Raw genomic sequence first — 26343 nt, forward strand, 5'->3', positions numbered from 1 at the left:
TAAGCATTTGTGTCGTAACTGTGACTCAACTGCAAGCAGTTTCAATAGGGCCATTTGCTCTTTATAACATACAACTTTTTGAGTGGTTTACCGTACAGGGATTATCTTAAACCACGACTGGTCTTAGTTTAATTATGAAATATAATTAGTTTTAACAAACATGTCTTACTACAAACATTGTGTGTGCATTTTGAGGCAAAACAAAGGTCACTGATGTATTTTAAGATATGTCAGTGCAAGTTGTTTTCAGTTTGGACAGCTCTAACATTTATTTAGTCTAGGACTAGTCTAATCCCTGTCCAGGAAACCACCCCATTATGTTTAATAACAATAATGCTGTGGTTTTCTGAGAGGACTAAATGATAAACAATGAGAAAGAAAAGTAACTGCGAGACCTATTCCTTTAATACAAATTGACAAATGTTTTGATCACACGTAACATTTCTCAAAGCCAAATACACAACGCTCAATACTAGAGTCATATTTATATGTGAGGTCATATGGGTAAATTGATCACATAAGATTACATCTGCAAAAATATTTTTACATACACTGTCAGAAACAAATTGTTAAAATATGGTCTACCTAGCTGTCACTGGAGAGCTACCCTTTCAAAAAGTACACCTTTGCTCCATATCAGTACCTCAGAGGTACATAGTGGTGCCAGATGGATACATATCTGTACCTAAATATAACATATAAGGACCAAAGGTACTGCCCCTAGTTACAGCGTAGGACCATTTTTTTATGACTGTGTAATAATGAAACATTAACAACCACCAAAACAAAAAGAAAGAAAAAACCTGTCCTACTAAAAAAAAAAAACTGTAATGTTTTCTGTGTATTTAGACACTTTCGCAACTTCGTTGCTTTAGTAATCCAATGTATCTGTAAATAGTTTATTATTTGTTGTAAGTAGTAACAGGATGTTTTAGTGATGCTGGCGCACTGTATTTTGTATGCCTGCATGTGAAAGGTCACTGACCGGTCCACGGGCGAGCCTCTAGGACATGACTCCACTCACTCCACTGGCTGTGGTTGATGAGAGCATCTTGGGCTCTGATCTGGATCTGATGCAGGTGGCCCTCCAGAGCATCCATGATCCTTAGACTTGTGGTGTCTTCGGTCTCCACCTAAGGAAACATCAACACATACATCCACTTAAGAGAGAAAGTCACTGTCAAATCGGATTCAGTATTGATATTGGCGTTGACTTTTCAGTTCTAGCTCATGCTTGATCTAATCTCTGCTTGAGGGCTTTTAGTGCATAATAAAAAATGAAAAATGTTATTTTTTATTCGCAAGAACCGCATTTACACAATAGCCTCCCTGTTTCTTAAGTTTTCACATACAGTTGGATCCAAAAGAAGTCTAAATGTTGAATAAAGGAACAAAATTCTTCTTTATGAAAATAAAAACGTAAAAAGTGTGACCACGTTTTCTGAAGCATACTTGAAATTTGACCTCTGCATTTAACCCATCCCAATGAGTAGTGAACACACGCACTGCAAGTCGTACTAATAAAATGTTAGCAGAATTTTTCACACAACCATGTTAAACCCTAATTAAAAACAGTCCGATTTCCTTGATTTCTTTAAATGAAACAAGAATATTTGGAACATTCTCAAAGCATGCTGGGATAACACTGACCATAAAAATTGTGTAATCCAAAGTCACTATATATATTTTATCAGAATGTGTTTTCCCTGGGAATCAAACCCATAACATTTGAACGACTAGCGCAACGCTCTACCAATTAAACCAAACAAAATGAATTTCAAATGTACTTATTATACTTGTTATGTATTTTTTTCATTACAGCACATGAATTGAAATCAAATGAAAAGATGATTTTCTTGTTCACATGTCAGCTACAGTAAAACAAAAACACACACACAGGTCTGGAGACAGCCAACTTCTGGTTGTCTGATGAAGGGCCAGGCAGCCTCGTGAAAGAAGATAAGATCTGTTCAGCTTGATATAGGAGAGAAATGTGTGTGTGTTTATAGTGAGCGGATCGGACTACATTGTTTATTGAAGACTCATATAAAACAAGAGTATAGTTATATCACACAGAGATAAGAAGATAAAGGGAGGTCTTAATCTGGCAACTAAAAACATCTTTTGTAACGGTAAAGGGGTCATAATATGAAAAAGGGGATTTTGAAGTTTAATGTACACAAACTAAACGTCAGACTTTGACTTTAGGTACACTATTAAAGGTCCCGTTCTTCCTGTGTTTTTAAAGCTTTGATTGTGTTTACAGTGCGCAATATAACATGTGTTCTTATTTCACGTGTAAAAAATAATTTTGCAGGTATTATTTATGCTCTAACAGCAACATTACACACTAACTAAAGTTTGAAAAATGGGATAAGGAAAAACTTGACCTTTAACGGGGCAGTTTGGCCAAAAATGTCAATTATCCCATGATTTATCTAAGTTAAATATGTCCAACCTTTTTTATACGAACACACATTCAGATGTTTTTGAAAATGTCCAAGCCATTCCAATCTTTATGTATAAATATGGGGTTGCCTCCTTCAAGCCCAAAGACTGTAAATCCATCCTTTGCAAAAGTAATCCACACGGGATATCCAGGGGGATAAATAAAATCCTTTTAAGGGTAACTGATGCGATTTTGTTAGAGAAATATCCAACTTAAAATAGCTTTCGATAACGCCACCATCTGAGACTCCTCTGCATTCAGGAGAAAGTATCAGTTAGTGTACGCACTTTTTGTAGTGACCAATGCGGAGGGTTGTTTTGCTCCCTGCTCTGTGCCTCCTGGAGCCGTCTGGATTACTTTTGTGAAGGATGGATGCACATTCTTTGGGCTTGAAGGAGCTGGACCCTTTATTCATCTATTATAAAAAATTGGAAGAGCTATATTTAAACAAAAATATCTGGATATGTGTTCGTATGAAAGAGGATGGGTATGTGTAACTTGAAAGGCTTGAAGGAGAGTAAATAATGAAGTATTTTCATTTTCATTTTTGGCTGAAGAAAAGAAAACATCACAGAACATCAAACTCACACATAAGTCCACCTAGAATACTAAAAAAGACCAAAGGGATTTTACATACCATTAACATGAATGCTTATGGCTACAAAATGTACAATACAAATGGTCCATAGCTTTCACTAGGAAAGTACCCTATAAAAAGATCCTTATGGGGTGGTTTCCCGGACAGGGCTTATCCTAGTCCCACTAAAATGCATGTTTGCGCTGCTTTCATTAAAAAAAAAAACACCTTGTCCTGTTTAATTTTAACATAGTCCATTGACATCGTTTTGTCTTAAGATGCACAGCTGTAGTGTTTTTTGTAAGATATGTTAAAGTACAGTAGTTTTGTGTGAAGAACAAAACAAAAGTTAAGTCATTCACAAATAATCTACCTCCACTGTGGCAAGTTTAATTGCATTCAAAAATGTCTAATATAAAGTAAAGACACATCACATCACAGGTTGAATACTAAAAATGGCAAAGTTTGGTTGTTGTTTTGAATATGAAGCAGATGAATGATGTTTAGAGAGCTAATAAAGGAAGATTTAACTTAATTTTTTGGCCAACCTTGAAGAACAGTCTAAATACAGTCTAAATCTGGAATGGGATATTTTCTGAACAATACAAGTGCAATAGGTATTTACAAAGAAAAGTCTTAATAGTACTGTACCTGTCATTTGTGTAATGGCTCCCTTCCATTGATTGTTATTCATATTTATCATTTCATACACAGGTTTTAATACATTTATGCGTTTTGCCACTGTAATCCAAAGCCACTTACAGTGCATTACAAGGTTAACGCAATGCTCTACCCCTGAGCCATACAGGAGCACGTATCTCACGTCTGGTCGGCTTGCCAAGCGAAAAAAAAAAGAAACGTTTTCAGTGCTGCGAGTCAACCTCCTCTAACTTCGCTAGCTACAGCCAGTTAAAAGATAGCATGGCAGATGCAGGAGACAACACCATGCAAGCTGCTCTTTACATGGGAAACAAAAAACAGCACGCGCCTGCAGAGACGAGAGAACTCGTCAATGGCGGGGAAAGAGTTAAACATGAATTATTGGGGAATAGTCTCACAATCTCGTCTGACGGTAATTAAAGTGCGTTTTTAAGGTGCAAAGAACTGACGGATGTTCATCTTGACAGGAAGTTTCGTTTTATCAGGTATGTGCATGTACCATATTTTCCACTGGCAGGCAGCACGACTAACATGGCAGGGCATCTCAGGGTTCAAAGTGAAATATTATATCTAATAAAAGTCTAGTCTAAAAATAGAATAGCAACCTGTTCTTTCAACAAAAAAAAGGTAAAAATCGAGAATCGAATCGAACCGTGGCCTCAGAACCGGAAATGTAATCGAATCAAGGATTTGGAGAACCGTGACACCCCAAGTAGAAGGTTCTTACCTTTGACCAGTAGTTGGAGCCAGCTGGCCGATAACGCAGACAGAAATTTAAAGGAAAGGCACTGGGGTTATCCGCAGTCCACGATGCAGGATATTTCCACTGGACCAGTAACTGTGTGGGCTGACCTTCCACTTGCAGAACTTCAAAAGCCTCTGGAGTATCTGGCTTTACTAAAGTCACATGATTATAGATATAAAAGACCATTATGTTAAAGTAAAAAGAATGAAATAATTATAAAATCAATTTCTGAGAAAGTGAAACATCTCTGCACAAAACAAACAAAATGTTACGAAAAAGACTCAAGATGCTTTTCTAAGGGGGCGTGCACACCAAAACTTTTACGTCGGCGGCCGGCATATGTTTTCAATTGTTTCCAATAGAAGCGCAGTGTTTTTCAAAAAGTTTTTTTTTATGAGCTAAAAGGCGGTTGAGTTGAACAATATTCAACCTTGGGTGAAAAGCTCAGCTCGTCAAATGTCAGTTCTCCCACGGCCGTCCAATCACAGTGTAGGAGGGGCGGAACAAATATCTCAACAACCTACTGGCACATCATACAATGACTGATTAACAAAGCAGAAGTATCACAGCAACCAAAGCACTGAGCTGAAGAAAGCTGTAAGTCGGCGTCCACCTACCGTTTTCAGACGCGTTTAAAAGCTTTGGTGTGCACACCCCAATGCAGAATTCTCAAATCATAATATAATCTCAAAACATTACATATTCAGTTTAAAACCCCTAAATTGATTTGATATAAAATGGTAATTATATTATAGGCATGCAAACTTACAAAGTTCTAATAGATCTACTTTGAAGATGGTGGAGTTGGACCCCAGTGGGTTGATCTCAGTGATATTAATGTAGACCTTTGGAGAGCTCCAGAATGAATGGTTGGTGATGGTACATTTATTCTCCCCAATATGCTCCTGCTTACAGGCTGTTAACACGCTGTTCATTTTAGAACTGTACAAAACAACAGCAACAAAAGGATAAATGTAGAGATTGCCCTGACATCTTGAATATTTGTAAGTAATGAAACTGTAAAAATTACATTCATGCATGCGGTAAACGCTTATTCAAAGTAACTTGCATGGCATTCAAGGTACATTTATTATTAGCATAAGTTCTCTCTGAAAAGTCCTAGCAAAAACTAGTTTAATAAAAGTATTATTTAAATATCATAAAAATATACAAAGCAATACTACAAATTAAAGCATGCCGTTTAGATATGGGATTCCCGAATTTAGCAAATTAGGTAGGCAGGAAATATATTAGAATCATTAGTAAATCTTTTAATTGTTATTTAAAATTCTCATGTATCTTTGTTTTTATTGTGATTTTATCATGTGACTCTTATTTTTACATATTTTATTTTTTATCTTATATATTGTTTTCTTATTTCTATGTAAAGCACTTTGAATGACCTCTGTGTATGAAATGTGCTATACAAATAAACTTGCCCTGCCTTGCCTAAATGCAGTTGTTTCATTTCATGTCAATTTACTAAAGGACTAACTATTGGCCAGGCAGAAAGTAAAATTCATATCTGTAGCAAAAACAGTCCTAAACCCCATGTGCAAATATAGATCTACTTTGAAGATGGTGGAGTTGGATCCCAGTGGGTTGATCTCAGTGATATTAATGTAGACCTTTGTTGCTTGTTTTCACAGCAGTTTAACCCATTTAATCCCCAGATTTTCCCAGCTAAGTGAACACCTGTGTTTGAGACACCATCCAAACCACACCCCGAAACCCTGGTTCGTTCCGAAGGTGGATATCGCAGCAGAGCACGGTTCAAAAGGCGAAACATCAACAACTTCTTTTGATTTCATTTATTATAGTTTTTAATGTTTACCTTTGCAAGCTAGTACGGTAGCAGCAGTACATTTAAAACTGATCTGATATCTCCTCTTCTTTGTGAGTCAACGATCATAATATATTTTCACAGACGCGTTATTCAGGCAGCCGTGCTGTTTTTCCACACTTTCTTGTGCCGTTTCATCACCTCCAGTGTGAACCAGACAGGTACAGCAGCTCGTTTTGCAGTCACTATTTCAAAAGGTCTATCATTCACCTCCCTCTCTCATTGGCAATTGTGAAAATACTGTCGTTATCAGCTTGATTTAAACACGTTTCGTCCATATTTGCTTGCAAGCAGTTCAGATGGTGTAAGATTGATCTGTAAATGTCTCAAATTACACGATAATCAACCTCATACATCAGAATCGATTGAGGTCCGGTACCTGGGAAAATCAGGGTAAATTCGGCTGAAAGCTCTGTAGTGTTAGCTTGGCTTAAAACGTTGATGACTTTGGCCCCTAACCTCCAAGCTAAATATATAAAATGTAACTTGTGTAATTAAATAGGTTAAAAAAATAAACCATTAATATGCTTTAAGTTTTTTTTAATTTAGCGTTTAAAAACAAATAGTTAATGAAATATGTTTAATCATTATATTAAAAAAATGATGAGACTGCACCTGTAGGAGGAGATGTATGTTGTTGGCAGGTGCGTCTTCTTAGTTTGATTCCAGGAACAGTAGATTTTTTCATGATTTGGTACACGGCAAGAAATCTGTAGAAAATGAGGTTGATCTGCGAGAAAAAAACACATAAAAATATCTTTAGACACAATACATTATAGCTCCAGATACAACCAAAACATCCAAACACAATAGACCCGTTTAACTTTGTCACTTTGTTCAAGGGCATAAGGGTACGTGTGGTAGACTAAACTTAAACACACTCCAGAGTCGACAATCTCACCCTTCCTATCAGGAAACTGTGGAGTTGTAATGCAGCGACATCCTGTTAGAGGAAGCGACTCGAGTTCAACAGAAAGGGCGTACAACTGGACACTTACTCTCTTTTGCGGCCCCCAGGGCACAATGGTCGAGTGTTTCCTTTTAACTTGTAAACTTCTGCTATCCAACAATCTGTCCTAGTAAAAGCAGCATTTCAAAAGATTCTAGCTATAATGAGACAGATACAATTGGGTAAAGGACTGCCAAGATACTGTGTATTGTGTAAAGTCCATAACAAAAAGCAGAGAAATGTCAAGACTCTTCATGCCTCATCTAAAATAAGTTTTCCATCGAACACACATTCATAAATGTAAAGAGTTAAAAATATGTAAAAAAAAAAAAACTGATTAAAATTAACTAGGGCCTTGTAGTCCAAGAATTTCTTAATTTGTAAATGTGTCCGACTCTGTTAACTCATTCCCCCCCAGCCTTTTTTTAAAAGTTGCCCGCCAGCATTTTTTGTGATTTTCACAAAAGTTTCACAAAATGTCTTTCAGGAAAATTTACTTCAAAAAATATATAGACATACAATATGTTGAATGAAAGAACAGACCCTCTGCTTTCAAACAAACAAAACGGGAAAAAAGTTTCATCTTACCTATATTTTTTATCTGCTTATAAACTCATAAATATGGGTATATTTTCTCAAAAAAAATATTTTTTTTTAGCAAAAAGCTGAAATAATTGCATTTTTGTGAAGTAATTTTGTTAGAGATCAGAATCAGAATGATTAAAACATACAAAACATACACAGTGCCCTATTTTAACGATCTAAGCGCATTGTCTAAAGCGCACAGCCCAACGTCTAATATGGAAGGTTTTTTTGGTCTTTTTTAAATTAATAAATTAAATTATAAAATAATTAATTAAATAATAAAATAAAAAATAAAATCGCAAAATATGTCCCAAATTTGAAAATTAAATGCTAAAATAAAAATTAAAACATTATATTAAATTATTTCATTTTCATTTTTAATGTGATGAAGCATCATTCCGGCCAAATTAAAAAAGAAAATTAAATTGATGATTTGACATTTCATTTTCAATATAATCTTGAGTCAAGACTGACAATATTAAAATAAAAAATCAAGCTTGAAAAGGAATCTGTAAATAAATTTTAAAAAGGGTTTTTATTCATACCCAAGCAATAATTGGGACAAAATTAAAATGTAAAGTTCAGTTTTAATTTTATGTTCTCTTTAAATTATTTGTTTTCATTTTCTTTTTCGTTTTCATTTTCATTTTCAACTTGTATGCAAATTTAATGTTAATCAGTGGGTGGCGTTTATTTACTTGCTCAAAAAAGGGGATTGGCTAACGCTGCTTTGCCAACTCAGCGACTGTGTTGCTAAAATAGCGACTTTATTGCTACATCTAGCGACTTTTAGGCCCATTTAGACAAACTTAGCGAATGTTTGGATGAATCTTAGCATCACATCTGTACAGATAGGCTACAGTGTCGCTTGAACTGGCCCACGAGTGCCGGGTGGCGCTGTCCCGGTGAAATGTGCGTCTGGTGTCTCTGTGCATGAAGCTGGGCAGTGTAGGAGCTGACGCGTGGTTGAGATTCGCGTTCATTGTTTACATTTGAAAGGAGGAACAAACAATAAAAAGTGGCTGGTCCGCTGTTATATATGTGCGTATTTTCACACATCTGATCCGGTGAGGCGTCAGCCATTCTCATCAAATGCATACACATAACACAGTGTGATTATCGTGCAATACATAATTATGCCAAAATCCGTTAAGGACTGGAGTATCATATGCTCGCAAAATTGGCGTATATATAGCACTATAATCACACTGCGTGTTATTTGTATGCATTTCATGAAAATGGACATGAGTGACCAGTCACTTACTTTTGCAGCGGGCACACTGGCAGAGCAGACCTTCAGCCTTTGTGGTATATTTGTAAGTGGTCCTCATTTGTAACGCTGATTTGTGAGTAGGGCTGTGGCCGTACGGGATTTTATTTTACCGTGGTGAAGAAGCAACAGAATCACGCGGTTAGACTGTTAGCACAACAACCCACCCCATATTATTAAAACAACAAATTATATTAGCAATAACAATGTGAAATAATATGTATTTCTATATGTTAACTTTTGTTTTTTATATCTTTTGAATATACAATGATTTATAGACCTTTTATGTCATCGTTTATAACCCATTTTATACAATACATTTCATAGAATAACAACCTGAAAACCTGCAGAAAGAACATGCAGAGTTTAAGATTGTTTCTGATGAGTTGTGCAAAACCTGATTCCTATTTCTTTAGACATTCATTTTCGGTAAACTCTCCGTGAATAGAAACACACTTCTCTAAACATGTTGCAACTTTTAATAATTTATTGTACAAAAAATGGGTTACAAACAATGACAAAAACTGTTCCATAATTGATATTAAACTCAAAAGATATCGAAAATAAATATTATTTAATGTTATTATTGTTAGTATGTTTAATTAGATTTTCTCAAAGTGGATACAAAACGAAATCGACAATTGCATCATTACGTAAATAACTGCGCAAAACTTATGGATACTCCAATCATTGCTTTCAGAAATTCGCTTACAGTAGCTCCAGATATAAGCACAGCATTCAACCAAATAACGAGTTGTGCTGTCAGTATACGCGCTCCTGCCTTCATAACGATAGTTGTCATGTTTGCCCATTATAGTTTTAAATTATTATTATACTATAATTATTATACTTATCATTATCATCACCAGCACAGTGCTTCTCCTTGAATGAGAAAGCTTAATATGCGCGTGGCTCGGACTCCTTGCACATGAAATTTCATGGGCATGGCTCTGACATTTTCTTGCAGAGATATTGTTATTCGCGCAGGGGTTTAAAACCAGGGAGTGAGTTGGTACAGTTCAAGAAATCAGAGCACTTGGGCATGACGCGCTTTATAAGGTTGCGGCCGTGACATCACCGCAGCTGGCATCTTATTACAGCAGTGATGCAGTATTACTGTGATATCGTCACAGCCCTTATGTGCGTAGCTCGTCTTCCACGCTTCAGCTATGGTCAGAAGAACTGTATGTTGTGTCCAGTGCAGTGTACACAGAAGACTCCGAGAGACTCGCATTTCACAGAGGACGCAAGTTCTGATACTTGTACAGACAACACATAGGCTAAATAAACAGATAATGTTCATTTAAAAGTAAGTGACTGGTCGGTGTATCAGCTCGTTAAACTGACGCCTCACCGGACCAGATGTGTGAAAATACGCACATATATAACAGCGGACCAGCCACTTTTTATTGTTTGTTCCTCCTTTGAAATGTAAACAATGTACGCGAATCCCATCCACGCGTCAGCTCCTACACTGCCCAGCTTCATGCACAGAGACACCAGACGCACATTTCACCGGGACAGCGCCACCCGGCACTCGTGGGCCAGTACAAGCGACACAGTAGCCTATCTGTACAGATGTGATGCTAAGATTCATCCAAACATTCGCTAAGTTTGTCTAAATGGGCCTAAAAGTCGCTAGATGTATCAATAAAGTCTATTTTAGCAACACAGTCGCTGAGTTGGCAAAGCAGCGTTAGCCAATCCCCTTTTTTGAGCAAGTAAATAAACGCCACCCACTGATTAACATTAAATTTGCATACAAGTTGAAAATGAAAATGAAAATGAAAATGAAAACGAAAAAGAAAAAGAAAATGAAAACAAATAATTTAAAGAGAACATAAAATTAAAACTGAATTTTACATTTTAATTTTGTCCCAATTATTGCTTGGGTATGAATAAAAACCCTTTTTAAAATTTATTTACAGATTCCTTTTCAAGCTTGATTTTTTATTTTAATATTGTCAGTCTTGACTCAAGATTATATTGAAAATGAAATGTCAAATCATCAATTTAATTTTCTTTTTTAATTTGGCCGGAATGATGCTTCATCACATTAAAAATGAAAATGAAATAATTTAATATAATGTTTTAATTTTTATTTTAGCATTTAATTTTCAAATTTGGGACATATTTTGCGATTTTATTTTTTATTTTATAATTTAATTAATTATTTTATAATTTAATTAATTAATTTAAAAAAGACCAAAAAAACCTTCCATAGTCTAAATGGGCGTGTCTGAATCCAATTTTGCTAATTTAACGATGGGAAAAATGGTTTGTGTGCCGAGCGCATGGTCGAAAAGGGTTGTTTTTTTATGAGGAATGGTAGTATTTTGGGCGTAACGTGCAATAAACCAATAAGAGTCTCAGCTCTCATCCCCTTTAAAAGCCAGTTGCTTTTCTAATCCCTATTTAGATGACGGACTTTGTAAACTGAAAACTAAGCGGAGGAAGAAGATCCATACTTTAAGATTAATGTTAAATAATTGTGTTGCTTTTCACTTGATTTTAAATTGTTATTTTTTTGTTTTCTTTTAGTCATGGAAGTTGGCTATCCAATATAATAAAAAAATAATTTACACGTTGGTAAGAAAAGGTTTGTAATATAAAATACTATAAAAATACTTTATTTGTAACAAACAGGAGATAAATAATTTACAAATGGCTCTCCGCGTGTTTCAGCACTTGGACAGCACCAGTTTTTAAGCATTACTTAAAAATGTTTCTCATCCCACCATATTCACAGGTACAGAGTCATCATATACAATAAATCCGTGAGGTAGCATTTAAATTTTTTTTTTTTAAACAGCTGCATTTGTTTAAAGCAAAGCATTTATTTATTTACCAGGCTGCAGGTGAAGCAGCTCTTTACGCCTTCTACCGTCTCATAACTAGTCCTCATTTATGTCCAAGAGACTCAATAATAATCTTTTACATTCAATCCTTTCATATTTAAAAGCATTTTTGTGCTGCTGCGCATTCATGTATATGATAAGCAAACCCGCGTTGTCGTCCCGTTTATAGGCGCATATTACTAATGCGCTCTTTAAATAACAAAAAAACATATTGCGCCATTGACTTTAGACCAGGTTTTTGTTGATCAATGGCGTAGTCTATTTTAGTTGCCTCAAAATAGCAACGCGCTAACAATGCCCCTGAACACACCTCGTTTTTAATGATTTAATGATATGCATATGACAGGAACATTGGGCTAACGCGTATGGCTAATCTCATGGCAATCAGTACGTATTGTACACAATGGCTAATTCATATCAATTGGTACGACCACATTCGTACATATGTGCACGATTAACGATTAAATGAGCCAACTCGTAAAATATGTACAAATTCTCTTAAGATCAGGCTGGTATGGCTGTAGTTTGTAAAGTTTGAAAAAAAAAGTTTGCTTACAAAACCCATTGGTTCACCACATAAGACATTTGATAACTCTATGGATTAGTTTTTGATGTATGGATGTGTTTTTTGGATATTTTAAAAGTTGGGCACTATCCAATGCCCTTACAAAGCTGAAAAGAGTCAAGTTATTATTTAATTTAACTCTGACTGTGTTTGTTTTAAAGAAAAAAGTCATATGTACAACTAGGCTAATTTTTTTGGGGGGGGTAAACTATTCCTTTAAAGCAAATCAGAAACATCACATAGTCATATAAACTTGAAATTTTCACCACAGGGGTTCTTTAAAATTGACTTAACAAATTATAACATATACAAAAATAAAACATCTCTGCTCTATAGGTGATAAGGCCTTCTCCTGTTTTGTCAGGATTTTTAAATCAAGTCTTAAACATTATTTTAGGATGATTTTAATTATGTTTTATGCTATGTTTATGTTACATACTTTGTGTTGTATTGATGTTGTGTGCTATATTGATGTGTTATGTTTCTTTTTTTTTACTATATAGTGCTTTGAAAAAGTCATTTTTAAAAGGCGATATATAAAAATAAAGTATTATTATTATTAGCATTTCGGAAACCATATTAAGCCTGCTATTGGTACTACCAAAATAATAGAAAAACGGACATTGTAGCATTATTTTATTTCAGGATTGACTCGATACTGCAGTACTGGTACTTCCTACATTCCTATTGCCAAATATAAATGTAAGAAACCCTGAAGATGTATACACTAGGCATGGGCCGGTTACCGGTTTCAATGTATACAGGGTTTTAAAAAGTCAAGGTTTCAAAACCACTAACATTTTCTGTAATACCGTTTGCAAGTTATAAGCTGGGTTTACACAAATTAATTAAACGATTAAGTAATGTAATTTACATTTTATATACATTACAAAAATATTAATATAAATTTTATAAGGAAAATTATAATTTTAAATACTTTATTTTCACCCAGCATACATTTTGTATGTTGCTTAAAAATACAATGTATTGCGTCCAGTTAAAATTGTGTTAGTGTTGCAATGGCAAAACCGCAATACTGTGAAACCATGGTATTTTTGCTTAAGGTTATCCTACCGCCAAAATCTCATACCAGCCCATGCCTAGTATACACCCAGAGATGTGTGATCCATCAGCAAGATCCCAGGAATTGGATTTGCATGATTCCATGAAAAATGAATTGGATATGTTGCGATTGTGTTGTTAAGACACTTATTTTGTGTAAGCATACAAAAACAATGGACGTCAGTCAGCATAGATTCCTATAGATTCCTATGAAAACAAAATTGTAAGGGACAGAATAGAGCGCTATCATAGTGCATCTTATTTTATGCCTTACACAGTTTATCAAATGACAAATGGAGTCAAAACATAAAACAAGGGACTCTTGTATAGCTAAAGTTGACTTACATCCCAGTCGTAGTTTGATGGTCTGCAGTAAAGTCCCACTTCCATCATGGCAGCTATAGTTGCCCTCCATAGATTGCCTGGCGCTCAGGAGCGTAAGGGAACCCTCAGAGATCAGAGTTTGCCATTGCTGTACTGAGCTTCCATTTAGCCTCCATTCCACCGGAGACCTGTTGACCCGATCCAAAACTCAAAATCAACATCTTAGTCGAAAACCTTCACCTATTTTAAATTCTAGATATACCTGTAAAAATACTGCGTATTGACACCACCTGAACTTGGGATCGTTTTACTCAAAACTTATTTTTGGCAGTCAGAATCTTTTGGTTTTTACTGGCAAGAGATATGGATTATTAAACAAGTGCCCTTGCACAAAACACAGGCCTGCCAAAATATGAGACTAGGGAATCAAACCCACTCTACCCTCAGTAAATAGGTTCAATGTGTCCAAACCCTGTAAGGGCTGGCCTCATGCCCTTACTGAGAGCAGTTATGCACATTATCATCACTCATTACAGGAAAGCTTATCTTTGGAGTCTGCAGGACTTTGAGAAGGGCCTAATATAGACAGCAGTACATACCTGCCATGGTAGCCTTCACATGTGAGAGTGACCCTGGAGCCCAGTCTGCCAAACTGGACGTCTGAAACTGCAGGCAAGAGACATGTGAGCCATTTTATTCCAGACCTCTCATCAAGTGATTATGTTATCAACAAGGCAATTTAATTGAAACTTTACATTCAAAGGTGCTAGTATCCGATTCTTAAAAAAATCACCATCTGTTCTAGTATCATCTCCAAAATGCAAAAATAGATGATGTTCTCCGTGAAATAATACTGCAGCCATGTTACAGCAGCAAAGTCCTTGATAATATCTGCCTAGAAAATCGCAACTTTTGATTTTTCGTCAGTGTTAGTACATGATGTAACTACAGAAGAGTCAAGTTTTAAATAGGAAAAGTATTGAAACTCTTTAGTTATTTTTTAGCGCGATGCTAATGGTCTAATCAGATTCAATGGATTGTGCTAAGCAATGCTAAAAGTGCTAGCGCCAGACCTGGAGATCAGCTGAATGGATTCCAAAACGGTAAGACTCAAATGTTTAAGTCTAGAGGAGCTGGAATGAGCATATTTTCAAAAAAAGTGTAGTGTCCCTTTAATATGGACCCATTAGGTACAAATGTGTACTTTTCGATAGGGCATTATATCAGGTTTTGGTAATATATTGGTATTTTTCCCAGATGGATAAAGGATAAGACAATATCGCCTATATCTGTATGTTCTGATATGACCCCTCTTCTTTGAAATGTACACAGATGTACAGATGTAAGCAGATGGTCAGTAAGCCAACTCCTACCAGCTTTGCATGTTGTGCAGTAGGGATGGGCATGATTAATCGACGATCGATAATTGATCGTTAAGAATTTAGTCGATGACGTTAATTTGTTATTGATTAATCGAATACTTTTTTTATCTAATGCAGGTTGCGTTGCCTAGCGTAGCGTGTGTCTTGAAGCAATTAAATGAATTTCACTGTTTGGCAGCAATTCAACATTTTACCACCAGGGTGCAATATTTGACACCATACTCCGTTATCTGTGACCTTCCGTTTTGATTTCAAAAAAATAATCATGAAGAGGTCATGATTTTTTGGAATAAATGAAGTCTCTGTTTAAGAATGCAGCTCGCAGCTGCAGGTTCCGCTGCTTTAGAGCACCACATATTCAAGCGCATATATGTTCCGTTTGTCTAACTAAATGTAGTTTGCCACAAGTTGATCTTGTAATAAAGGTCTCATGGAGGAAAACACGCTGTAATTTTGTATTCAACCATTTGATTTATAAAAGTTAAATAATTATTTTTTATTATAAAAATATTAATGATTAATCGATAGTCGATCGTTAATTCTCCCGACAATCGACTAAAAAAATTTAATCGAATGCCCATCCCTATTGTGCAGTATATTTTCAAACAGGGAGGAAACCCTTGTCTTTGAATATTTATTTTTACCATAAGCTGTTTTATTAATTTATCCATTCATTTTAAACACCATTCCAGCATCTATGGCTATATTCATGGCGAGAACCAGTTAATCCATACACGAGTTAAGATAAGTGGTAAACCATAAGTGGTTTTAATAAAGGTCAACATACAAGGCTTTGACTTTCCATGAAATACAGAGATAGCTATCATATACCGACATCCAGGCCAAAATTATACTTTGCCTGTCTGAATTCGATTTTGAATCGCAAGGCTGCGATTCTTTGTTTCATGCACAGCTTGTACGTGTACTACGGCATTTGGTCAGTAGGAAGTCCTTATCAATCTAAAATCATTATGAGTCGTTTATAATGTGCATTTAAAAAAGCAACACTCGTTAAATTTAAATCATTCAAAATATTCTTTATTATCATGAAAATACCTAAAACAATTTGAAGAACAGCGATATAAATATTCCTGTAGACATTTCCTGGAATAGCGTTTGTGATGCTACAAAGGGAGTTTCTGCATGAGAGCGCCCCCTGACGTTCGGATGTGCTGGGATTTCACTGTAATTCATTCAAATTCATTCATTGAGAAAACGCGCATTTGCACGGTTAATCGTTACAGCCCTAGTAGTAAATGCAGCTACTAATCAAGAAACCGGCTTTACTGTCAAGATACACAGTGACAAGCACATGCGATTTATCGTGCAGCCCTAGTGTACAGCATAGCCTACACATAGTCACGTACCGTGTAAGTAGTACGCACACCTCCCCATGTAAATGCGTAAATTCTATGCGGACAGCAAGCGCAGTGATTGAGCAGTTATAACACATCTTTTGGAAACTAAAACATTCTTTATTTTTTCCTAGGTATTTTAACAGAGGTGAGTTAAGTCTCTAGCCAGACTGATAAACAAGCACAGACCAGAAATTAACTTCAGGCCAGGCGCTTGACTAAAAGTTCTTAAATTGAGACAAGCAAGTGGCTTGGGATTTTAAGTCTTGTTTACTGAACTAAGTTATGAAATTTAAGAGGTAAACGCTTCAAACAAGTTAAAATATCTGCCAGTGCTGTAAGAAAAATAAACTTAAATTGATTTTCATATTTTATTATGATATCTTAATATCTTAAGGCACTTTGGTTTTCAAGTAAATGTATTTTCAGATATTAATACTAGAAAACAAGACAAAAATAAGAAGTAAGACATTCATAAAGACAGGCATAAATGACAACTGTCACAAGGCCTATGGCGTAGGTCCACACAGAAGTATAAATCAGATTTTAGACTGAATATTGAAAAAGCAGAAAATAAAAGCGCAGAAGAGATAAACTCCAGTATTGTTTAAAATGCATCTCAGGGTAAAACCTTATGAATCTTCTTGATAATATATTAGACAGACAGACAGACACACACACAAATAGACAGACAGGCAAATAACTAAAACAGCAGTGTAGTATGTTAAAACCACACAGCAAACTAACCATTCATTACGAGATGTTTTTTAATAATTTATGCAATCTGATCTTTCATTTAAGGAGAGCATACTCTCCCAGTTTCGAAAGATCTTCCCCTAAACTGCTTCTGGATGAATTCAACAGGGATATTATAATCATCCATCATTATAATAAGCCCAGCATGGACACTAAGGCACAGAGACACAGAATCCTGGGATTTGCATTGCTGTGCTATTATGCCTTGTCAGATTTCAGTATTTATATCAGTGTAGAATAACAGCCAATTACTGCCAAGTGTTGAACAAAGAGAGGCACACACACACACACACACACACACACACACACACACACACACACACACACACACACACACACACACACACACACACACACGCGCACACACGCGCACACACACGCACACACACGCACACACACGCACACACACGCACATACAGTCACATACAGTGGGAGTGGCTTCCCTGCAGCGCCCAGGGTCTAACTGCTCTCCAGAAATGGTCGTGCTCAATGTCTGCTTTCAGGAAATATTGGCAAAAGCATATTATTTGAAAACCCACCGCATTTCTCAAATTTCTCCCTCTTGGGCCAGCGAAACTGCAGGCATGGCAGACTTACAGTACAGACTGTACTCGCTTGCATTAATTGTGCAATCTACATGCAAGGCCATAGAGACTAAACTCGACAAATTCTAACAGAGATGTTTATTGTTCTAACAAACAGAACCGTGGTTGTGTTCCTGGTATGGATTAAAACAGAATTTTCGAGTAAATCGTAAAGGCTTTTTGGCATAGTGTGAACTTAATTTGATCATGCTTTGTTTGAAGCGAAACATGCTACAGAGACTTTTAAGGAGTCCCATATGCAAGCCTAGAAACAGAAAATAAGAAAAAAAGAGTACCTTCATTGGTCCATATCTCCGACTTGATGTGAACAGAGAAGAGTGCTGTTATACCAATGACTATTAGACCACCAGGGCATGACAATAAACCGGGCATCTGTAAGAGACAAACAACATTGAAGGCTGTTAGAGATGCTCAAATGGATGTTTCATTTGATGTCTAATATGTTAATGGCTATCATCCTGCTTAAAATTCCCACCTGCCTAGCAACCGATCGGGCTGTCATGCATGCAACAGAACGCTTTACCACTAGAATTTCAATTAAGGCAAACAAGACACCGTGGCAATACGTGTTATTGTTGGGCACTTCCATATAAGAGATTACACACAAGGACATGCTGTTATTTCCATGAATCACAGTTGACTTTAACAGCCGCACAGAATAATGGGAAGTATTTTGCTTTTAGTGCATTAATTGATGGTTGAAGACGTTCCGGCCTGTGTCCTGTGGAAAAACACTGACGTCAAATAAACATGGTCTGCTATCTGAAACATGAGCCTTGTATCAACACACAATAAACATTATAAACAAATAGCTGACAGGAGTCGTCTGTCATGCGTGCGTCTGGGGTTTGCCTGCGAGATGTCATTTTAAGGTATTTCAAAGGCTTCTGTAGCCTAAGGTGTAGAAAGGTGCAAAACATATAATTACATTCCTGAACCTGCATGACTCTAGAGTTTAAAATCTATCAATTTCGCAAAGACAGAAACATACGAAAGCAAATGATATAACTGCTTAACAAAATGCATGATATAACTATGTTTAGTTTAGGATTAGTTCAACTCTTTCAACTTAAGATGATACCTAATGTTTCTTTTATAGTCATAATTTAAGGTTGAGAAAGACTTAAATCCTCAGTTAGTTTATTTCTTAAACCTTTTTAGTGCTGGGCAAAGATTAATCGCGATTAATCGCATACAAAATAAAAGTGCATTTTTGCCTAATACATGTGTCTGTACTGTGTGTAATTATTATGTATATTTAAACACACACACATACATATATTCATTTCAGAATATTTTAATTTATATATTCATTTTTATTGTTAATATATATTTAATTTTTTTTTTTTTTTTTTTTTTTTTTTTTTGAGTTTGTTTATTGAGGACAATGTGCAGTTACATTAAAAAGATGGCTGCACCAGATTTAGCATAAAGCTACTTTCCATCTGTAGTCCTACACAGTTAAAATTACATCACACAATTAAAAATACCTAACAAAACACTAAATATAGAAAATATTCATATAACAAGAACAATCAATACAATAAAATGCTGTTGACCACAAGCATCCAATACATAAATATAAAAAGTACAGTAATTTAAGTACAATAATTAAAATACTAATTAGTGAGAGCAGGACTGGTGCTCTAAAAGGCAGTCTTTAACTGCCCTTGAAAAACTATAGAAATCTGCATTGTTTTTTATAGTTTTATTTATGAGTTTATTTGTCAGGGACAATGAAGCGCACATTTTTACTTACATAATTTACAGTTACAGTTACCGTTACAGTCAAACCTATGGGTAAAGATGTTGCAAGGTTTCTAGCCTAGTGCCCGGTCAGACCTTTCAAAAAAAAATAATCCAGATATTTTTTTTTTTAAAGAACTACACAGTCAATCACACAATCATACAATAAATACATTATATACTAACATAAAAATTTCACAAAGTCATGATCATATTACACAATACAGCACATCACATAACAAGCCCCAAGTAGCCAGAATATATAAAATATAGAATATATACAAATATTAATAAATATATATACACATGTAAATGTTTCTTAAATACATACATGAATGTGTGTGTATTTATATATATACATAATAATTACACAAAGGGCACACTTATATATTATGCAAAAAAATTACTTTTATTTTGTATGCGATTTATCGCGCTAAGTTTTTGCACAGCACTATTTAAAATATAAAAATATTTGTATAATTCTGTAAAAAAAATGCTACAAAAATTGGCCCAAAGCTGTCACTTTGTAAAGTCCACTTTAAAAAGGTCCTCACAATAGGTACAGATATGCAAACATTTAGTACAAATTTAGTACCCTATACACCTCTGACGCATTAATATGAACTCTTTCGGTGCAAAGGCGACATTTTTTAAAATGAAAGCTGGGGACAAATTTTTACCTGTATTTTTGATACCGGGATAATGTAGGCAGCTGGTATCACACTTAAGGGGTTTATTTTGCGATTACAAATGGTTTCCTGTACATTATACCTGTACTTACACAGCTATTTACATTATAAGTAAGGTAAGGAACATTAAATATTGATTTGAAATATTTTATTTGCTCATTTTTGACGAAGGCTTACTTCTGCAAAGAAAACCTGTTTATTTCTGGTTTTAAGAGAAGACTTTCAAATGTTACAAACACACTATTTAATAACTAGTTCATATTTAATTTTTGTGCAATATTAAACTGTACCCGTTTGATTTGCAGCATCCAGGTTACCGTCTGTTATTAGTTTTGAGCGGTTGTTATCTGGAAATAACAAACCTGCAAATGCAAAGACTGGCCAATCAGAATCAAGCATTTCAATGATCCATGTAATAATATAACTATAAAAAGCACACAATATTACAGCGTCAATGACACATTGTGGTGATTCATTAACCTGTGTCAGCACACAAGTATTGTCCATAAAACTCAATGTTCTCAATGTTCAAACTACTAAAACTGATTTCCCAAATTGTCAACACAAGTCTTACACTTCTAATTTACTAGACTACGTAACCCCAGTTGTGTCGTAAAATCGTAATATATATTCATCTCAATTATACTATATTAAGAAATACCTAGAGTATAAGGTATCGTATAGTGGCGCAAAATCTGTGGTCAAAGGACGGGCAGATGATACTCAGCTGTTTGTCAACACTTTTAAAATTCCAACCAGTAACTGCAGCAATTACAGAAGATTAAGTGTAATACAAGGGGAAACATTATAGCTGACATGACAGATATAACTATTAGTTTATCAGTTCTCCACAATAAACAAGGTTTAAGACTGTCAAAACTGAGAAAAAAATACTTGGTTTTAATTCCTGTGTGGTTTAGACATCTTTATTATCAGACATCTTTTGGAAATTAGGAAGATGGAAACTTTCCTCGCTCCATTATCATATGTCTGTACAATTTGACTTCTCTAAACCACAGGCTGGAGTTGGTATCCATCGGTTTTTAATGCTATTTCAAGGCTGCACCAACCAGAATGACTTCAACTCCTTAAAAGTCTACAATGTGAGCTGTAATATTACAGGCCCGTTACATGCAATACATCTTGCATTTGTTTTCTAAAGTACAGCTGACAGTTAGAACTGGCCAGCTCTTATTTAATGTAGTTTGTTATCTGGATGTCCTCCATGATCTTCATTCTCAAGTGACTGTTAAATTCAGCAGTGAGGTGCAGGCCCTCACATAAAGGCTCCATAAAGACTTTCTGTGTCTTATCATCCAGAATCTGCAAGTGTTACACTACTGGACTCATTTTCACCCTCATAAGAGCCACTTAAAGGTTATTATGAAAACATTTATAACACTGTTTGGACTTAAGGCCCATAGTGCAGAAAATCCTACAGCCTAAAGTAGATTGTTTCAGAGATACTGAAAGCTAATAATTATTTTATGTTGTTATGGCTAATGCCAAGAATTACATTACTAAATCAGCTCACTATTGCTAGTAACGATCAGGTCATCAAAATACTTTGTTTTGAAACAACACACAAATGAGTCATATTTGCATAACTTGAAATATAATTTCACAGAGAATGTATTTATTACAAAAAGACTCAACCATCTGTGTATATTTTCCTACACCACTGATGTTAGAGTCCATACATCAGCAAAATATCAGTCTATACTCATGGTTTCTATTTTAGATGAGGGAAACATGCATGCATTTTTGGGAGACAACATACTTTGAAGGAATGTTCATGGATTAAAGTGAAAAAAATTTATTTGACTGAAATTTTTTTCAGGCCAAGTCATATTTCTTTAACCAAAACTTAATGTAGGCGAGACCAATAGCATTTTAAGGGTGTATTTTTTGCCATTAATTCCATATTAAAGTCTCCTGTGGCATAAATAGGTAGCTGTAGTTTGCATGGCATTTAAGATGAAGGCGAAACAGCTAAATAACCCACTATATAAAAAGAAAACATGAATATCACCACCTTTAATGAATCTTTTATTAATTATTTATTAATTGTAAATGTATTTATTTTAGCATTTACTAATAATTTTTTAATCAAAGTTGAAACTCTTAACATTAGTGAATGCACCATGAACTACCATCAATTACTGTAATGACATAAACAAGAATTAATTAATGCTTATATATTCTATATTTTTCATTGTTTTTTCAAGTTATATAATGCATTTACTAATGTGAACAAATACAACTTTTTCATATCATATTATTCAGTACACATAAACGAATAATCCAGGGTCTGTTCTGTTCACACAACAGCTTACAGTAACGTTATGTATGAATATAAACCCTGAACGTGTAACTCGAGTTAAACTAGTGTACAATTCGCACAGGATGTCTGTAACCATAGTGACAGTTGTTAATTGATGACTGTACCTTTATCAACAAATTATTATGTTACAATAGAGGCAGCGCTGATGTGCTATTTTATGCGCAATGGTTCTGCTGTTTACTTTCTCCTAAGACCTAAATGGTCGTGTTTATATGAGGATACTTGCAAAGACGGGATTTTTGACACATATTTGTATTTAAGCCCAATAAAGTGGCAAAAATACTCACAAGCACAATGAGAAGCGAATGCGCGGCTTACGTGTTCAGCTCTGACACAGAAACAGCGAACGCATTTAACATTAACACTGTTGTTTTGTGTTTGAATGGCTTAATATCACTTGTTTATAAAGTGCGGTGCTAAAATATATGTACAAATGTTACGTTTTTTGAGACCACACGCAAATGAAACTGCAAGAACCGACAGGTGGATGACATCAAAGTGCCGCGAGAGCATTTCGGAAGCAGTCTCCTCTTATGATTCCTGAAATCGCTCTCACAGGATGTGGATGTCATCTGCCTCTTGGTTCTTGTGGCGCCACATGAAGTTTACAAACAAGTTTAACAAACCTGTTGTATTAGCAACTGGCCTGATGAGCATAGCAGTCAAAAACGGGACCCGGGTGATCACGTACGTGAGAAAATACAGGACCCCTAATTGCAAAGACACGTAAATTACCTGGCGGTTTGGTTTTCTTATCCCACGAACTGAAAGGCTTGCCAATCTTCATCATTTCGCTAAGCCAAGTCAATCTCCATTGGTCTTTTACACCTTTATCAATCGCTAAAACATCGGAGCCTTTCTGCATTACAAGTTTGTCCATGCTAGCTGAAAGTTTTACCTCAGCTTAACGTGATACAGCCAGAAAACTCGGAGTGGATCCGGTGCGTAGTGATTACAGAACGCTTACAGTGGAGAGAGGAACGTGATTTGGCTCCACCCCAGGCTTTGATCACATCCAACTTAAAAAAAGGTGAATACACGTCGTCTTTATTAAAAGTGAATTTAATAATTTTGCAATTGACGGAAATCCGTCTAGCGACGGAAAACTTTAATCCATGAATGCTTTGAATTAAAATGCACAAACTAGAAGTAATAACACCCAACAAATGGTGAAGTAATGGCTCTTTAAACATTATTTCATATTTATTTTAATTACATTTTTGTATGCACATTTATGAAAAAGAAACAACGTTATGGATGTGTACATTTTCTGTTATGGATGTGACATTTCTGAATGCAGATAAATATGAAGAAAAAGCCTTAAAAACTTGCAACTATTAAAAACAAAGACTTTGCATGTGTATTTAAACCACCATAAATTAACATCTAAGATATCAGTATGGTTAAAGGGGACATTTCACAAGACTTTATTTTAAGATAAGTAAAATAAATCTTTGGTGTCCCCAGAATACATATGTGAAGTTTTCGCTCAATACACCATATAGATCATTTATAATAGCATGTTAAAATCGTCACTTTGTAGATGCAAGCAAAAATGTGCCATTTTTCGGTGTGTCCTTTTAAATGCAAATGAGCTGATGAAATGCAAACACTAATCACAATTATGGTGGTTTGTTGAAATTAAAACTCAATTGTGCTCTCAATCTTTTTCTTTCTCTCTCTCTGAACTAAATGGCAGTGCCATGGTTGGATAGTGCAGATTAAAGGCGTTCAAAGCGAATCTGCGAGACGTTAGTTTTTGTTGACGTTTGAACTGTTTTCAAACAGACGGAGCGTAGCTAACTCCTCCCCCTCCCCCTCCCTTTCGTGCTTTCATGCGCCCAACCCCCACCCCCAAATCCTTTTTGTCGTTTATTGGCTGGAATACTTTGTTTTGTTTTGTGGTGCTAGGTTTGGCCACTATGTTGATATTGCCATTTGTGAAGCCTGGGCTGTCTACAGAGATCGCGTTTTTTTACAGTTTGATCAGCGGACAGGCAGCAAGCAGATAGTGAGGAGATGTTTCCGGTATGTAACAAAAAATGTTTTATGGTCTAAAACGCGTCAATTCGCTTAGAGCGCCTTTAAGGGGCATATTATTATAATAAGATCTCCTTTTGACATCACAAGGGGAGCCAAATTTCAAAGACCTATTTTTTCGCATGCTTGCAGTGAATGATTTACCAAAACTAAGATACTGGGTTGATCTTTTTCACATTTTCTAGGATGATAGATGCACTAGAGACCCAATTATAGCACCTAAACATGGAAACATTTTTTTATGATATGTCCCCTTTAAAAGCTTTGGGAAAAATGTACCTTCCACGATAAGGATAACAATTGCATGGAATTGCCAATAAGGAGCTTGTACTGTTTTTGGAAAAACATGCATTTTGGTCTGTTTTGGGTTTCGGTTGTTTTTTATTAGACAAATTCTCAGCTTTGAATATGGCAATTTTAGCATAAGATTCAAAATATGTTGATTTGATGCTTTTTGAAGCTGTCTACTCTGTTTAAAGAATGATGAATGTGATTCTCTACCCTGTGACCTCCACCTTATTTAATTAATTCTTACCACATCATTATGAAAAACTAAAGTCCTGTCTGCTTGAATGGGGAAATCATCCTTCCATCATCAGAGCAGCATATTGAGCATTGCATTTCGCCGTATTCATAGTTATAACAGTGCTCAATCTTGTTATATCCAAACTCAAAAAGTGTTTCTGGTTCAAAATCATTCAGAACAATTGAGCAGTTAACATATTTTGAGTTTAATATGTAACTGACTTGAGTATCTATGAGTATCAGTATCTATAAACTTGAGTATCTATCCGTTATGTATTTTGGTTCATGTCACTGCATCAGCCATTCTTCTCACATAAATACTTGCCTTTAGGAATGTATACAACGTGGATGCACCTGCGGTTCTTTGCGACGGAGCCAGGCAGGATAAAACTTCCTCAACCCCCACCCAACAGCATGCTTTGAGTTTCTCTTAACCACAAAAATGCATCTCCGCACAAACCCTGTACCTACCAAACCCACAGCACTAAAAACCCAGAGCTGAATGTTGACCACAAGCTGGTAAATTACATATCAGAGGCAAATATCTTTATGTATTATTTAGTCTGTTGTCTGAAGCTGTTTGGGACAGCCGTTGGTAATATAACAGAATGACAGAGCATCTGGCAAAGGTAAACACAGAGCTGTTAAACCATGTTAAAAACAGGCCCTTTGTCCCTATAACACTCTTTATTGTTCCCAATATGAGCAGCACAAAGCAGCTATAGTAGTATCTCTTATAGACTGTGAATAAAAAATATATGAAAGTTACTACTGGAAAATTGTGCTAAATTGATATAAATTATTGCTGTCAAGTACGCTATTGAGAACATTGTCTTAGAAATATTTAACACGTCGTCTTTATATCAATTTTTAAAATTAGGTTTACAATTTATGAGTAACATTTATCATAAATGTTTAGCACTTTTGCTATGCATTATTAAATGTTTTGTAAACCATATTGTGTTATGATAATAATGTGTCGACATACTATATTTCTTGGAACAATATCGACCA

General features: G+C 35.4%; 1 protein-coding gene across 2 annotated transcripts in view; it reads right to left on the reverse strand.

The window, feature by feature from the left end:
- Positions 1-26343, reverse strand: part of il11ra (interleukin 11 receptor subunit alpha) — a 61261-nt gene that overhangs the window by 9560 nt on the left and 25358 nt on the right. For both annotated transcript variants that reach the window (XM_065290233.1, XM_065290234.2), the window contains exons 2-8: positions 18261-18357; positions 14487-14553; positions 13909-14075; positions 6890-7004; positions 5201-5373; positions 4414-4583; positions 986-1133 (exon numbers count right to left, since the gene is read on the reverse strand). In XM_065290233.1, the coding sequence (XP_065146305.1) occupies positions 986-1133; positions 4414-4583; positions 5201-5373; positions 6890-7004; positions 13909-14075; positions 14487-14553; positions 18261-18357 (937 nt within the window). The remainder of the gene's footprint in view (positions 1-985; positions 1134-4413; positions 4584-5200; positions 5374-6889; positions 7005-13908; positions 14076-14486; positions 14554-18260; positions 18358-26343) is intronic.

This window comes from Paramisgurnus dabryanus, chromosome 10, assembly GCF_030506205.2.
Source record: "Paramisgurnus dabryanus chromosome 10, PD_genome_1.1, whole genome shotgun sequence".
NCBI lineage: Eukaryota > Metazoa > Chordata > Actinopteri > Cypriniformes > Cobitidae > Paramisgurnus > Paramisgurnus dabryanus.